Source organism: Odocoileus virginianus, unplaced genomic scaffold (assembly GCF_023699985.2).
Source record: "Odocoileus virginianus isolate 20LAN1187 ecotype Illinois unplaced genomic scaffold, Ovbor_1.2 Unplaced_Contig_13, whole genome shotgun sequence".
In the NCBI taxonomy this organism is placed as follows: domain Eukaryota; kingdom Metazoa; phylum Chordata; class Mammalia; order Artiodactyla; family Cervidae; genus Odocoileus; species Odocoileus virginianus.
Window position 1 is genome coordinate 1,937,863 of NW_027224330.1, and position 16,061 is coordinate 1,953,923.

The window sequence follows — 16,061 nt, forward strand, 5'->3', positions numbered from 1 at the left end:
CTTTCTTTCTACCCTTGTTCCAGGACAGTTCTCAGCCAGCGGATGGAACAAAGCGTTTCTGGATCGATAAGCTCACGTGGTACTCCCTTTCAAATGACGCCCTTCATCACAGAGGTTTAGCGGAGACATCACTGTACAAGGACAAGAGTACATTATTCCTGGGTCTAGATGGCCTGCATGATAAAAATGAATGGCCACACTGGAGAAGATCCAGATGTAACTGCCTTTTTCTTAAACTGCATCACTTACCTTTTTTGCTACAGCTGAGATCACTGCTGCGCCAGTCCCAGGCGTGCCGCAGAGCAGCTCGTCTGTGTGCACGCGTGGGCCCGCTCTGCTCTGGGCTCCTCTCCCACGTGGGTCACTGAAGTGCTGGGCAGAGCTCCCTGTGCTGCACAGTGAACCTCTGCTGATCTGTTTTACATATGGTAGTGTGTCTATGTTAATCCCAGTCTCCTAACTTATCACCTCTCCCCATGCCTCCCCTTTGGTAACCATACAGGTCCGGCTAGTCAAGGCTATGGTTTCTCCAGTAGTCATGTACGGATGTGAGAGTTGGACCATAAGTAAAGCTGAGCACCGAAGAATTGATGCCTTTGAACTGTGGTGTTGGAGAAGACTCCAGAGAGTCCCTTGAACTGCAAGGAGATCCAACCAGTCCATCCTAAAGGAGACTGGTCCTGAATATTCACTGGAAGGACTGATGCTGAAACTGAAACTCCAATACTTTGACCACCTGATGCAAAGAACTAACTCATTGGAAAAGACCCTGATGCTGGGAAAGATTGCAGGCAGGAGGAGAAGGGGACGACAAAGGATGAGATGGTTAGATGGCATGACCAACTCAATGGACATGAGTTTGAGTAAATTCTGGGAGTTGGCGATGGGACAGGGAGGCCTGGCATGCTGCAGTCCATGGGGTTGCAAAGAGTCAGACATGGCTAAGCAACTGAACCATACATGTTTAATTTTGAGATCTGTGAGTCTGTTTTGTAAATAAGTTCATCTGTTATCACTTTTCAGGCTTCCCAGGTGGTTCTGTGGTAAACAACCTACCCGCCAATGCAAAGAAACATGGGAGACATGAGTTTCACCCCGGGTTAAAAACATCCCCTGGATAAGGAAACGGCAAACTACTCCAGGATTCTTTCCTGGAGAAGCCCATGGCCAGAGGAGCCTGGCAGGCTACAGTCCATGAGGTTTCAAAGAGTTGCTTAAGACTGAGCATACACGCATGCACATATCATTTGTAAATGATATATTTGTCTTTCTCTGTCTGACTTATTTCACTTAGTATGATAATCTCCAGGTCCATTCATGTTGCTGCAAATGGCATTATTTTGCTCTTTTTGATGAACAATATGGAAGTTCCTTTAAAAACTAAATATAAGGAGGGATGTGGGAGGCAGGATCGGGATTAGGAATACATACAAATCCATGGCTGATTCATGTCAATGTATGGCAAAAACCACTACAATATTGTAAAATAATTAGCCTCCAACTAATAAAAATAAATGGAAAACAACAACAACAACAACAAACTAAATATAGAACTACCATATCATTCAGCAACCCCACTCCTGGGCATATATCTGAAGAAAATCATCATTTGAAAAGATACACACACCCTAGTGTTAACCGCAGCAATATTTGCAATGTCCAAGACATGGAAACAATCTAAAAGTTCACAGGAATGGATAAAGAAGATGTGGTGTTGTTCAGTTCCCAAGTCACATCTGACTCTTTGCGACCCTGTGGACTGCAGCACACCCAGCTGCCCCAGCCCTCACCATCTTCCCAAGTTTGCCCAAGCTCATGTCCATGTGGTACACACTACTCAGCTATAAAAAATAACAGATGTAAATACTTTTTAAAACCAGAGACTGTGAACTGAATGCAAGTATCAAAAAGATAAACTAATGAAGCTAAAAAGCAAAAAACATACTAAGACTTGAAGTCATCAAAAAAAAAAATAAATAAAAAACAAAAAAAGACTTAAATTCAGTTGCTCAAAAGTTTAAGTGTCTACTGAGCCAAAACATTTAACTTTTTAACACTGAAAGCAGCCACTAAGTGGTATCAAAAACCCCAAACCTTATAAATAAAGCATACCTGTATTTCTTGATGGTGTATGTACAGTTCCAGAGCATTACCCCAAAAGAATATGCAAAGTTCCTCCCAGCTCTGATTCAAACCTTGGACACTTTCAAGGCTGTGCCAGATAAATCTTTAATATCCATCATATTTCAACTCTTCATGTAAGCTGACGGCCTACCTTCAGACCAACCTCAAGTTCACCTTATAAAAGTAGACTAGGTTTAGACAAGCAAAATGGTTTGCTTTGTTGTACTGCAATAAAATCAGTAATAAGAGTCTAATCTTTTAAATATCCCATTCAGAAACTTTAGGCGAACGTTAAGGAAAAACTTTCGATTGAGTGCCTTTTCCACTCACCTAATCCCTAGGTAGAGGCGTGGGTCCAGAGATTTGGTCAATACATTCATACTGAGCTTCTAGGTTTAAGGCGGCGATCGACAAACTTCTGTCTGCCCAGGATCTGGCAATTCCGATTGCACTGCATGGGAACGGGCTCGGGTAATAACCGGAGCTTTTACACCTAGCTCAAAACCTCTTGCCCACAACTTCAGGCCTTTTCCTCACTATGCACCATTTCACAGAAGTGCCTTCTCACAGCAGGCTTCCCCAGCCCCACCTGAGGCCAACAGACTCACTGCAAAGGCAGCGAGGTCCCGCCGGGGGCTGATCCGGGGCGTACGCGGCCAGCACCTGGAGGAGGTCCCGGAGGGAAAGGAAGACAGGCCAGCCGCCTCGGCTCGGGGAGCGCAGCACCGCCCCCCCCCCACCGGCGCACCTTCACGAATTTGTCTTTGTCAAAGCACAGCGTGTCCGGCCCCTTGGGCAGGTTCATCCGACTTTTCCCCATCCCGCCGGACGCCACCTCTCAGCGCCAACCCCCGGCGAGGGGAAGAAGGAAGAACCTGTGCGTACCGACCGGGCAGCCGCAGCCAGAGCCAGTTGCCCCGGCAGAGAGCAGCCACTTCGGCCAACATGGCAGCGGCCGCACCACGGCCAATCAGCGAGGGCTCCGCAGGCCGGCCTCCGCCGCTGCCACCGCGCTGTAGGTCATGCTGCCTCCGTGCGGCGGAGGGCGGCACTGCAGCTCAGGCAAGCTGGGTTGGGCAGTCTGGCTCCCAGTGCGGTAGGTCTGAGGCTGAAGGAGTCTGGGGCTTCCTCTCCAGCCACCGTTTCCACTGGGAAAAATCTACCTGCAGCATTCTTCCAGGATCTCCTCCCTGATCTTGCTCCAGGGTCTGGCTCAGATCCAGGTGGGAGGTCGGAATAACCTTGGGTCTTCACTCTTCTTAAGGGAGCACCTTTGAGTAACTCTGGTCTTCACTCTTCTTAAAGAGCACCTCATCACCTAGCTAGTCAGAACATAGCACACAAATACATGTGCATACATATTTATTTGTAATCTCCTTAGAAACCATTCACAACCTAGAAGTTGAGAGTTATGTTTTATTTGGTGAGAATTTTTAGGACTTCAAGTCCGGGAGACAGCATCTCAAGTGACCCTGAGAGAACTGCTCTGAGGCAGGGAGGTGGGGGACAGGTTATATAGAAGTTTTGCAACAAAGTGTAGGTAGTCTGAACGTCAAAAATGTTTTGTAACTGAAACAAAACCAGATATCCCAAGTTGAGAAATTTAGTGCTTTTCTATGTAAAGAAAGATGTGAGAGACTAGGCTTACTGAAATTATTCCTTTGATATGCCCCTCAACTATCTGGGGTCAGTAGTCTGTTTTCACATCCTGAGCTTCCTCAGGACTCACCATAGGGAATGGCTGCAGTTTGATGGCTACTAGATGGCAGGCACTATTTCCATCCTGAATACCCTCAGGGCTCACTAGCTCACCTTCCATGGTGGCTGCAATTGCTGATGACTGTGATATCCTTTGTTTATTGATATGGCAGAAACTATTCCATATGTCCTTCCTCAGTGATCAATTCAAAGAAAAGAAAGCCTACCTTAGTGATCAATGCAAAGAAATAGAGGAAAACAATACAATGGGAAAGACTAGAGATCTTTTGAAGAAAATTAGAGATACCAAGGGAACATTTCATGCAATGATGGGCACAACAAAGGACAGAAATAGTATGGACCTAACAGATGCAGAAGATATTAAGAAAAGGTGGCAAGAATATATAGAACTATACAAAAAAGATCTACACGACCCAGATAATCACGATGGTGTGATCACTCACCTAGAGCCAGACATTCCTAGAATGCAAAGTCAAGTGGGCCTTAGGAAGCATCACTACGAATAAAGCTAGTGGAGGTGATGGGATTCCAGTTGAGCTATTTCAAATCCTGAAAGATGATGCTGTGAAAGTGCTGCACTCAATATGCCAGCAAATTTGGAAAACTCAGCAGTGGCCACAGGACTGGAAAAGGTCAGTTTTCATTCTGATCTCTAAGAAAGGCAATGGCAAAGAATGCTCAGACTACCACACAATTGCACTCATCTCACATGCTAGTGAAGTAATGCTCAAAATTCTCCAAGCCAGGCTTCAGCAATGCATGAACCGTGAACTTCCAGATGTTCAAGCTGGTGTTAGAAAAGGCAGAAGAAGCATAGATCAAATTGCCAACATCCTCTGGATCATCATAAAAGCAAGAGAGTTCCATAAAAAACATCTATTTCTGCATATTGACTATGCCAAAGCCTTTGACTGTGTGGATCACAATAAACTCTGGAAAATTTTGAAAGAAATGGGAAAATCAGACCACCTGACCTGCCTCTTGAGAAATCTGTATGCAGGTCAGAAAGCAACAGTTAGAACTGGCCATGGAACAACAGACTGGTTCCAAACTGGCAAAGGAGTACGTCAAGGCTGTATATTGTCACCCTGCTTACTTAACTTCTATGCAGAGTACATCATGAGAAATGCTGGGCTAGAAGAAGCACAAGCTGGAATCAAGATTGCTGGGAGAAATATCAATAACCTCAGATATGCAGATGACACCACCCTTATGGCAGAAAGTGAAGAACTAAAGAGCCTCTTGATGAAAGTGAAAGAGGAGAGTGAAAAGTTGGCTTAAAACTCAGCATTCAGAAAACTAACATCATGGCATCTGGTCCCATGACTTCATGGCAAATAGATGGGGAAGCAATGGAAACAGTGACAGACTTTATTTTGGGGGGCTCCAAAATCACTACATATGGTGATTGCAGCCACGAAATTAAAAGATGCTTGCTCCTTGGAGGAAAAGTTATGACCAACTAAGACAGCATATAAAAAAGCACAGACATTACTTTGCCAACGAAGGTCTATCTAGTCAAAGCTATGGTTTTTTCAGTAGTCAGGTATGGATGTGAGAATTAGATTATGAAGAAAGTCAAGAGCCAAACAAACACATGGAAAAGATGCTCAACATCACTCATTATCAGAGAAATGCAAATCAAAACCACAATGAGGTACCATTATACGCCAGTCAGGATTACTGCTATCCAAAAGTCTACAAGCAATAAATGCTGGAGAGGGTGTGGAGAAAAGGGAACCCTCTTACACTGTTGGTGGGAATGCAAATTAGTACAGCCACTATGGAAAACAGTGTGGAGATTTCTTAAAAAGCTGGAAATAGACCTGCCATATGACCCAGCAATCCCACTTCTGGGCATACACACCAAAGAAACCAGATCTGAAAGAGACATGTGCACCCCAATGTTCATCGCAGCACTGTTTATAATAGCCAGGACATGGAAGCAACCCAGATGCCCATCAGCAGACGAATGGATGAGGAAGCTGTGGTACATATACACCATGGAATATTACTCAGCCATTAAAAAGAATTCATTTGAATCAGTTCTAATGAGATGGATGAAACTGGAGCCGATTATACAGAGCGAAGTAAGCCAGAAAGATAAAGACCATTACAGTATACTAACACATATATATGGACTTTAGAAAGATGGTAACGATAACCCTATATGCAAAACAGAAAAAGAGACTCAGATGTATAGAACAGACTTGTGGACTTTGGGAGAAGGCGAGGGTGGGATGTTTCAAGAGAACAGCATTGAAACATGTATATTATCTAGGGTGAAACAGATCACCAGCCCAGGTTGGGTGCATGAGACAAGTGCTCGGGCCTGGTGCACTGGGAAGACCCAGAGGGATCGGGTGGAGAGAGAGGTGGGAGGGGGGACCGGGATGGGGAATACATGTAAATCCATGGCTAATTCATTTCAATGTATGACAAAAACCACTGCAATGATGTAAATTAATTAGCCTCCAACTAATAAAAATAAATGGAAAAAAAAATAAATTAAAAAAAAAAAAAAAAGAAAGTCAAGAGCCAAAGAATTGATGCTTTTGAACTGTGGTGTTGGAGAAGACTCTTGAGAGTCCCTTGGACAGCAGATCAAACCAGTCAATCCTAAAGGAAATCAATCTTGAATATTCATTGGAAGGACTGATGCTGAAAGTTGAAACTCCAATACTTTGGCCACCTGATGCAAAGAACTGACTCATTGGAAAAGACCCTGATGCTGGAAAAGATTGAAGGCAGGAGGAGAGGGGACGACAGAGGATGAGATGGTTGGATGGCATCACCCATTCAATGGACATGAGTTTGAATAAACTCCAGGAGTTGGTGATGGACAGGGAGGCCTGGCGTGCTGCAGTCCATGGGGTCGCAAAGAGTCAGACACGACTGAGTGACTGAACTGAGCTGATTCCATTTTTCACTAGGAATAGCAAATTTTTGTGTTTGAGGCCAGTATCCATGTGATTGGGCTTCCCTGGTGGCTCAGTAATAAAGAATCTACCTGCTAATAAAGGAGAGGTACGGTTGATCCTTGGGTTGGGAAGATTCCCCTGGAGAAGGGAATGGCAACCTGCTCCAGCATTCTCGCCTGGGAAATCACCTGAACAGAGGAGCCTGGTGGGCTACAGTCCATGGGGTTGCAAAAGAGTTGGACATGACTTAGAGACTAAACAACAACAGCAAATCAACGTGATTATACACACAACACCATTTTCTCAGACGTTCTCCCTCCTCTTGCCCCCATACATCCCTATTTTATTTTGACATCTTTTTTCTTTTTCTCTTCTTCACTTTCCCAAGGTCCCTGCCTCTGGCTCTGAATACCATGATCAAATGATGAGGATTCACTTTTCTTTTTTTCTCCTTGAGACCGATAACTCAAACTACAAACCTCTCTTGACACTCTTCACCCTGAAGCTCTTCTTCCTGCAGACTTTGCCTTTATACACCAGGTGTAGGCTGCTCCTCCCAAGGCTGTTTTCACCTTGGAGATAACATTAACCCTTAACAGTCCTTAAGAAAGAGTGGGGCAGAGGAAGACAACACCTCAAAATGAGATTCTTGCATTCAAGTTAGTGCAAACAGCACACTGGTCACATTTTTAAAACATGCATATAGGTCTGGGCCAGACCTGCCTTTGAGTGTTTGAGTGTCTCCTGCAGATGCATGGGTCAGCAGTGGCCTGCTGTGGGGACAGGGGCTGTGGCTTCAGCAGACTGGGGAAGCACAATGTGTGAGCCCCACCATAGAGCCACCGAGTAGACAACCCACAAACTGAAGATCAATTATACCAGAGAAGTTCTCACACTGTTATGAAAGTTCTAAGGCCCACAGCAGATTTCCCAACATGGGGATCCAGCAAAGGGACTGAGAACCCTCAGGGAATTTGACCTTGAAGGACAGTGGGACTTGATTATAGAACTTCCATGGGACTGGTGAAAGAGACTCTTAGAGGGCACAAACAAAACCTTGTGCACACCAGGAACCAGGAGAAAGGATCAGTGACCCTCAAAGGAGACTGAGGCAGACTTGCCTGTGAGTGTCCAAGAGTCCCCAGCGGAGGCACGGGTCAACGTGGCTATTGTGGGGTCAGGACACCGAATACAGCAGTCCTGGGACAAACCACTCGGAAGGGGGTTCCATTACCCTGACCACAGCTCGGCCTCACTGAACACAGCAGTCCTAGCGCAAACCATCCGGAAGGAGGTTCCATTACCCCGACCAGAGCTCAGCCTCACTGAACACAGCAGTCCTGGCGCAAACCACTCGGAAGGGGGTTCCATTACCCCTACAAGAGCTCGGCCTCACCGAATACAGCAGTCCTGGCACAAACCACTCGGAAGGGGGTTCCATTACCCCTACCACAGCTCGGCCTCACTGAACACAGCAGTCCTGGCGCAAACCACTCGGAAGGGGCTTCCATTACCCCTACCAGAGCTCGGCCTCACTGAATACAGCAGTCCTGGCACAAACCATTTGGAAGGAGATTGCAATTACCCCTACCATAGCTCTGTCTCACTGAATACAACAGTCCTGGCATAAACCATTTGGAAGGAGGTGCCATTACCCCTACCATAGCTCGGCCTCAAGCCAACTACAGGGAGGGAACACAGCCCCACCCATCAATAGAAAATCAGATTACAGATTTACTAAGCATGTCAGAGCAAGACCCAGATTCCCTGACAGCCAATCCCTCCAATCAGGAAGCTTCCACAAGTCTCTTATCCTCATCCATCAGAGGGCAGACAGAATGAAAACCAAAATTACAGAAAACTAACCAAACTAATCACTTGGATCACAACCTTGTCTTACTCAATTAGACTACAAGCATGCCATGTAGGGCCATGCATGATGAATGGGTCATGGTGGAGAGTTCTGACAAAACATGGTTCACTGGAGAAGGGAATGGCAAACCACTTCAGTATTCTTGCCTTAAGAATCCCATGAACAATTAAAAAAAAAAAAAAAGGCAAAAAGATATGACACTGAAAGATGAACTCCCCAGGTTGGTAGGTGTCCAATATGCTACTGGAGAAGAGTGGAGAAATAGCTCCAGAAAGAACGAAGAGGCTGAGCCAAAGCAAAAACATGCCTAGTTGTTGATGTGACTGGTGATGGAAGTAAAGTCTGATGCTGTAAAGAACAATATTGCATAGAAACCTGGAATGTTAGGTCCATGAATCAAGGTAAATTGGAAGTGGTCAAACAGGAGATGGCAAGAGTGAACATCAACATTTTAGGAATCAGTGAACTAAAATGGACTGGAATGGGTGAATTTAATTCAGATGACCATTATATCTACTACTGTGGGCAAGAATCCCTTAGAAGAAATGGAGTAGCCCTCATAGTCAACAAAAGAGTGCAAAATGCAGTACTTGGGTGCAATCTCAAAAGTGACAAAGTGATTTCTGTTTATTTCCAAGGCAAACCATTCAATATCACAGTAATCCAAGTCTATGCTCAACCACTAATGCTGAAGAAGCTGAAGCTGAATGGTTCTGTGAAGACCTCCAAGACCTTCAGAACTAACAACAACAAAAAAAAAGGTGTCCTTTTCATCATAGGGGACTGGAATGCAAAAGAAATTCGTAAGAGATACCTAGAGTAACAGGCAAGTTTGGCCTTGGAGTATAAAATGAAGCAGGGCAAAGGCTAACAGAGTTTTTCCATGAGAATGCACTGGTCATAGTAAACATCCTCTTCCCACAACACAAGAGATGACTCTACACATGAACATCACCAGATGGTCAATACTGAAATCAGATTGATTATATTTTTTGCAGCCAAAGATGAAGAAGCTCTATACAGTCAGCAAAAACAAGACCTGGAGCTGAGTATGGCTCAGATCGTCAACTCCTCTCTGCAAAATTCAGATTGAAATTGAAGAAAGTAGGGAAAACCACTAGACCATTCAGGTATGACCTAAATCAAATCCCTTACAATTATACAATGAAAAGTGAAAGTGAATGCTGCTCAGTCATGTCCAACTCTTTGCAACCCTCTGGACTACACAGTCCATGGAATTCTCCAGGCCAGAATATTGGAGTGGGTAGCCTTTCCCCTCTCCAGGGAGAATTATACAGTGTAAGTGACAAACAGATTCAAGGAATTAGACCTGATAGACAGAGTGCTTGAAAAAGTATGGACAGAGATTTGTAGCATGGTACAGGAGACAGGGAGCAAGACCATCCCCAAGAAGAAATGCAAAAAGGCAAAATGGTTGTCTGAGGAGGCCTTACAAACAGCTGAGAAAAGAAGAGAAGTGAAAGGCAAAGGGAAAAAGGAAAGATATACCCATCTGAAAGCAGAGTTCCAAAGAATAGCAAGGAAAGAAAAGAAAGCCTTCCTCAGTGATCAATGCAAAGAAACAGAGGAAAACAATACAATGGGAAAGACTAGAGATCTCTTCAAGAAAATTAGAGATACCAAGGGAATATTTCATGCAAAGATGGGCACAATAAAGGAACAGAAACAGTATGGATCTAACAGAAGCAGAAGATATTAAGAAGAGGTGGCAAGAATACACAGAAGAACTATACAAAAAAAAGATCTTAATGACCCAGATAGACATAAGGGTGTGATCACTCGCCTAGAGCCAGACATCCTGGAGTGTGAATCAACTGGTTTTACGAAGCATCACTGTGAACAAAGCTAGTGGAGGTGATGGAATTCCAGCTGAGCTATTTCAAATCCTCAAAGATGATGCTGTGAAAGTGCTGCACTCAATATGCCAGAAAGTTTGGAAAACTCAGCAGTGGCCACACAGGACTGGAAAAGGTCAGTTTTCATTCCAATCCCAAATAAAGGCAATTCCAAAGAATGTTCACACTACCACACAATTGCCCTCAGCTCACACAAACAAAGTAATGCTCAAAATTCTCCAAGCCAGGCTTCAACAGAACATGCACTGAGAACTTCCAGATGTTCAAGCTGGATTTAGAAAAGGCAGAGGAAACAGAGATCAAATTGCCAACATCTGCTGGATCATAGAAAAGCAAGAGAATTCCAGAAAAACATCTACTTCTGCTTCATTGACTACACTAAAGCCTTTGTGTGGATCACAACAAACTGGAAAATTCTTCACGAAATGGGAACACCAGACCACCTGATCTGCCTCCTGAGAAATCCTGTATGCAGGTCAAGAAGCAACAGTTAGAACCGGACATGGAACAATGGACTGGTTCCAAATTGGGAAAGGAGTATGTCAAGGCTGTATATTGTCACCTTGCTTATTTAACTTATATGCAGAGTACATCATGTGAAATGCTGGGCTGGATGAAGCACAAGCTGGAATCAAGATTGCCGGGAGAAATATCAATAACCTCAGATATGCAGATGACACCACCCTTATGGCAGAAAGTGAAGAACTAAAGAGCCTCTTGATGAAAGTGAAAGAGGAGAGTGAAAAAGCTGGCTTAAAACTCAACATTCAAAAAACTAAGATCATGGCATCTGGTCCCATCACTTCATGGCAAATAGATGGGGAAACAATGGAAACAGTGACAGGCTTTATTTTTTATTTTTATTTTTTGGCTCCAAAATCACTGCAAATGATGACTGCAGTCATGAAATGTAAAGATGCTTGCTCCTTGGAAGAAAAGCTTTAACACAGACAGCATATTAAAAAATAGAGACATTACTTTACCAACAAAGACTGATATATTCAAAGCTATGATTTCTCCAGTAGTCATGTATGGATGTGAGAGTTGGCCTGTAAAGAAGGCTGAGCACTGAAGAATTGATACTTTTGAACTGTGGTGTTGGAGAAGACTCTTGAGAGTCCTTTGGACTGCAAGGAGATCAAACCAGTCAATCCTAAAGGAAATCAACCCTGAATATTCACTGGAAGGATTGATGCTGAAGCTGAAACTCCAATACTTTGGCCACCTGATGCAAAGAACTGACTCAACTGAAAAGACCCTGATGTTGGGTAAGATTGAAGGCAGGAGAAGTTGACCTCAGAAGATAAGATGGTTGGATGGCATCACTGACTCGATGGACTTGAATTTGAGCAAGCTCTGGTAGTTGGTGATTGACAGGGAAGCCTGGCTTGCTGCAGTCTGTGGGATCACAAAGAGTCAGACACAACTGAGCGACTGAAGTGAACACACAGAATCCAAACCAGTGTGCTCACTAGCATTGGACCTGGCAAGTCTTGTCAAAGGGAATATCCCTGCTAATGTCTAGGAAAGCTAATGGATAGGATGAGAGCTGGAATCTATCTGGAAAATCAAATAAATTGCAATTATGAAATGTACACGCTCTTTGGAAATCCTTATTGTTTGTTTTTGGTTCATTTACTCTTAGTGAAAATTTTCAAACATACACACAACTCTGGAGAGCACAGAAAACCCCACCCCACTCTATGTAGCCATCACCTTGCTTCAACAATCATCTGTCCTCTCCTACCACTGCACTAACACTCCCTTTTTTGGTCTGGAGTGTATTTAAAGACAAATTCCAAGCACCACATCATTTCCTGCTCCCCAAATACCTCCATTTACAAGTAAAAAAAAAAAAAAAATTTTTCTTATAAACTGCCAATGTCCCACCTAATACTATTAGCAGTTTCAATAACCAATCCATCTTGGCTCTGAGAGGTGTGACTTTTAGCTCAGTGCTACAGTGTTACTGAGAGATAACTGCAAATCCCACAGCACAGGTTGCACATCTACACCTTTAACCAAGGCACCATGGTGTGGGGTTGGGGAAATGGTGCTGGACAGACCAATTACTCATGCTAAACGTGACTAAATAAGACAATGGACGAATGGTAAAGAGACATTAATAAACCAAAATCTAGTGATGCTGGTGAAATTGATCACATGAGCAAAATCTCAAGACTGAATTTTCAGTTCTCAATACCTCAGAGATAAATTTTCTCACACTTACACACCAATGAGTGAACAATATATTTATAAGAAGAAAAAAGAAATACAGTACTTATTCAAGAAGGAAGGACTTCATTGAACAATTACTTGTAACAAGAACCTGAGTGAGTGATAGTTGCTCAGTTGTGTCTGACTCTCTGCAACCCCATGGTACTGTAGCCTGTCAGGCTCCTCCATCCATGGAATTCTCCAGGCAAGAATACTGGAGTGGGTTGCCATTTCCTTCTCCATGGGATCTTCCCAACCCAGGGATTGAACCCGGGTCTCCCACATTGCAGGCAGATTCTTTACCATCTGAGTCACCAGGGAAGCTCTGTTGTATAAAAAGAATGTGTAACCACAGTATACTTTCATCTTTTATAATGTTTATGTGCCAATAATTACTTTACATTGTAGTTTCAAAGTGGACAATGCTGACATTAGGTGAATATATAAAGGTGACTGAAAGAAAAGAGATGTGTAGAAATGACAAGAACTTATTGGAATAGAGAAAATTAAAGAACCCATTGTACTCAAATGATAAATGATGATAACTGTTTTTCCTGGTATACTGAGCATATGTGATAGGAAAAACAGGATACTACTCATAATATTTGGAAATAAAATATCTAGGAATAAAATAATGAGAAATGTATATTGGTGAAGGATGATAAAATTTTACTTAGGGATATAACAGAAGAGGTAAATAAATAATGTTCAATATTGTAAAAAATGTCAACTCTCCAATTGCTTCCTAAATATATTAAAATAACTAAAGAACTTTATATATAACTCAACATGATGATTCTAAAATTTATATAAAAGAATAAATTTCTTTATCTGTGCCCATAGCTTGCATGATTTTATGATTCATGCCAATGATTAAAATATCATATCTTTTAAATTATTTTAATATTTAAAATTTTTATTTTATTTTTTATTTATTTTTTGCTGCATTGCATAGATTGTACACTTTTAGTTCCCCAACCAGGGATGGACCCTGGGCCCACATCAGTGAAAACACCAGGTCCCAACCACTGTACCACCAGGAAATTTTCTATTTTTTATTTCTTTTTAAATTATATTTTATAGAAGTTGTATATATTAATATATATTTGGGCTTCCCAGGTGGCACTAGTGGTAAAGAAGCCAACAGCCAATGCAGAAGATGTAAGAGACACTGGTTCAATCCCTGGGTTGGGAACATCCTCTGGAGAAGGAAATGGCTACCCACTCCAGAATTCTTGCTTGGAGAATCCTATGGACAGAGAAGCCTGGCGGGCTACAGTTCATGGGGTCACACAGAGTTGAACAGGACTAAAGAAAATTCTGAAAGAGATGGAAACACCAGACCACCTGACCTGCTTCCTGAGAAATCTGGGTGCAGGTCAAGAAGCAACAGTTAGAACCGGACATGGAACAACAGACAGGCTACAAATCCGGAAAGGAGTACTTCAAGGCTATACATGGGTCATGCTGCTTATTTAACTTCTATGCAGAGTACATCGTGAGAAACGCTGGGCTGGATGAAGCACAAGCTGGAACCAAGATTGCCAGGAGAAATATCAATAACCTCAGATATGCAGATACCACCACCCTTATGGCTGCTGCTGCTGCTAAGTCACTTCAGTCGTGTCCGACTCTGTGTGACCCCATAGATGGCAGCCCACCAGGCTCCCCCATCCCTGGTGATTCTCCAGGCAAGAACACTGGAGTGGGTTGCCATTTCCTTCTCCAATGCATGAAAGTGAAAAGTGAAAGTGAAGTCGCTCAGTCATGTCTGACTCTCTGTGACCTCATGGACTGCAGCCTACCAGGCTTCCCCGTCCATGGGATTTTCCAGGCAAGAGGACTGGAGTGGGTTGCCATTGCCTTCTCTGCCACCCTTATGGCAGAAAGAGAGAACTAAAGAGCCTCTTGATAAAAGTGAAAGAGGAGAGTGAAAAAGTTGGCTTAAAACTCAACATACACAAAACTTAAGATCATGGCATCTGTCCCATCACTTCATGGCAAATAGATGGGGAAACAATGGAAGCAGTGGGAGACTTTATTTTGGGGGGCTCCAAAATCACTGCAGATGGTGACTGCAGCCACGAAATTAAAAGACGCTTGCTCCTTAGAAGAAAAGTTATGACCAACCTAGACAGCATATTAAAAAACCAATAGAGTATACTAATGCATATATATGGAATTTAAAAAGATGGTAACGATAACCCTATATGCAGGACAGAAAAAGAGACACAGATGTATAGAACAGACTTTTGGACTCTGTGGGAGAAGGCGAGGGTGGGATGATCCCAGAGAATAGCACTGAAACAAGTATACTATCAAGGGTGAAACAGACCACCAGCCCAGGCTGGACGCATGAGACAAGTGCTCAGGGCTGCTGCACTGGGAAGACCCAGAGGGATGGGATGGAGAGGGAGGCGGGAGGGGAGATCAGGATGGGGAACACATGTAAATCCATGGCTGATTCATATCAATATGTAGCAAAAACCACTACAATACTGTAAAGTGGTTAGCCTCCAACTAATAAAAATAAATGAAAAAAAAAAAGAAACTCTCTCCCTTACATGTCTATCTTTTGTCTTATATATTGGGTATAAATAAAAAGCTGCTTAAAAAAAAAAAAGGCAGAGACATTACTTTGCCAACAAAGGTCCGTCAAGTCAAAGCTATGGTTTTACCAGTAGTCATGTATGGATATGAGAGTTGGACTATAAAGAAAACTGAGCACTGAAGAATTGATGCTTTTGAACTGTGGTGTTGGAGAAGACTCTTGAGAGTCCCTTGGACTGCAAGGAGATCCAACCAGTCCATCCTAAAGGAAATCAGTCCTGAATATTCACTGGAAGGACTGATGCTGAAGCTGAAACTCCAATACTTTGGCCACCTGATGCAAAGAACTGACTCACTGGAAAAGACCCTGATGCTGGGAAAGATTGAGGGCAGGAGGAGAAGGGGACGACAGAGGATGAGATGGTTGGATGGCATCACCGACTCAATGGACATGAGTTTGAGTAAGCTCCGGGAGTTGGTGATGGACAGGGAGGCCTGGCATGCTGCAGTCCATGGGGTCGCAAAGACTCGGACATGACTGAGCGACTGAACTGAACTGAAAGTGCCTTACACACACACACACACACACACACAGATATAATTTTTAATAATAATAAACAGTACAGAGGGGCATAATGACAACCAGTAAATCCCTGCCCCACCGTTCTCAACTCTCAGCTTGCCATTACAGAAATGAACCCCTCCCTGTGTCTGCTCTGATCAAGCTGTCTCCCTCAATTGTTCCAAATCGCGTCACGTCTTCTGTTCACGTCTTTCATT

At 43.4% G+C, this 16,061-nt stretch overlaps 1 protein-coding gene across 1 annotated transcript in view; it reads right to left on the minus strand.

The window, feature by feature from the left end:
- LOC110145366 (conserved oligomeric Golgi complex subunit 2-like) overlaps positions 1–5,675 on the minus strand; it is a 41,751-nt gene extending 36,076 nt beyond the window's left edge. Inside the window, 1 exon segment of the mRNA XM_070464064.1 lies at positions 2,873–5,675. Within this exon segment, the coding sequence (XP_070320165.1) occupies positions 2,873–2,944 (72 nt within the window). The 5' untranslated portion in view covers positions 2,945–5,675.
- Positions 5,676–16,061: the final 10,386 nt, after the last annotated feature.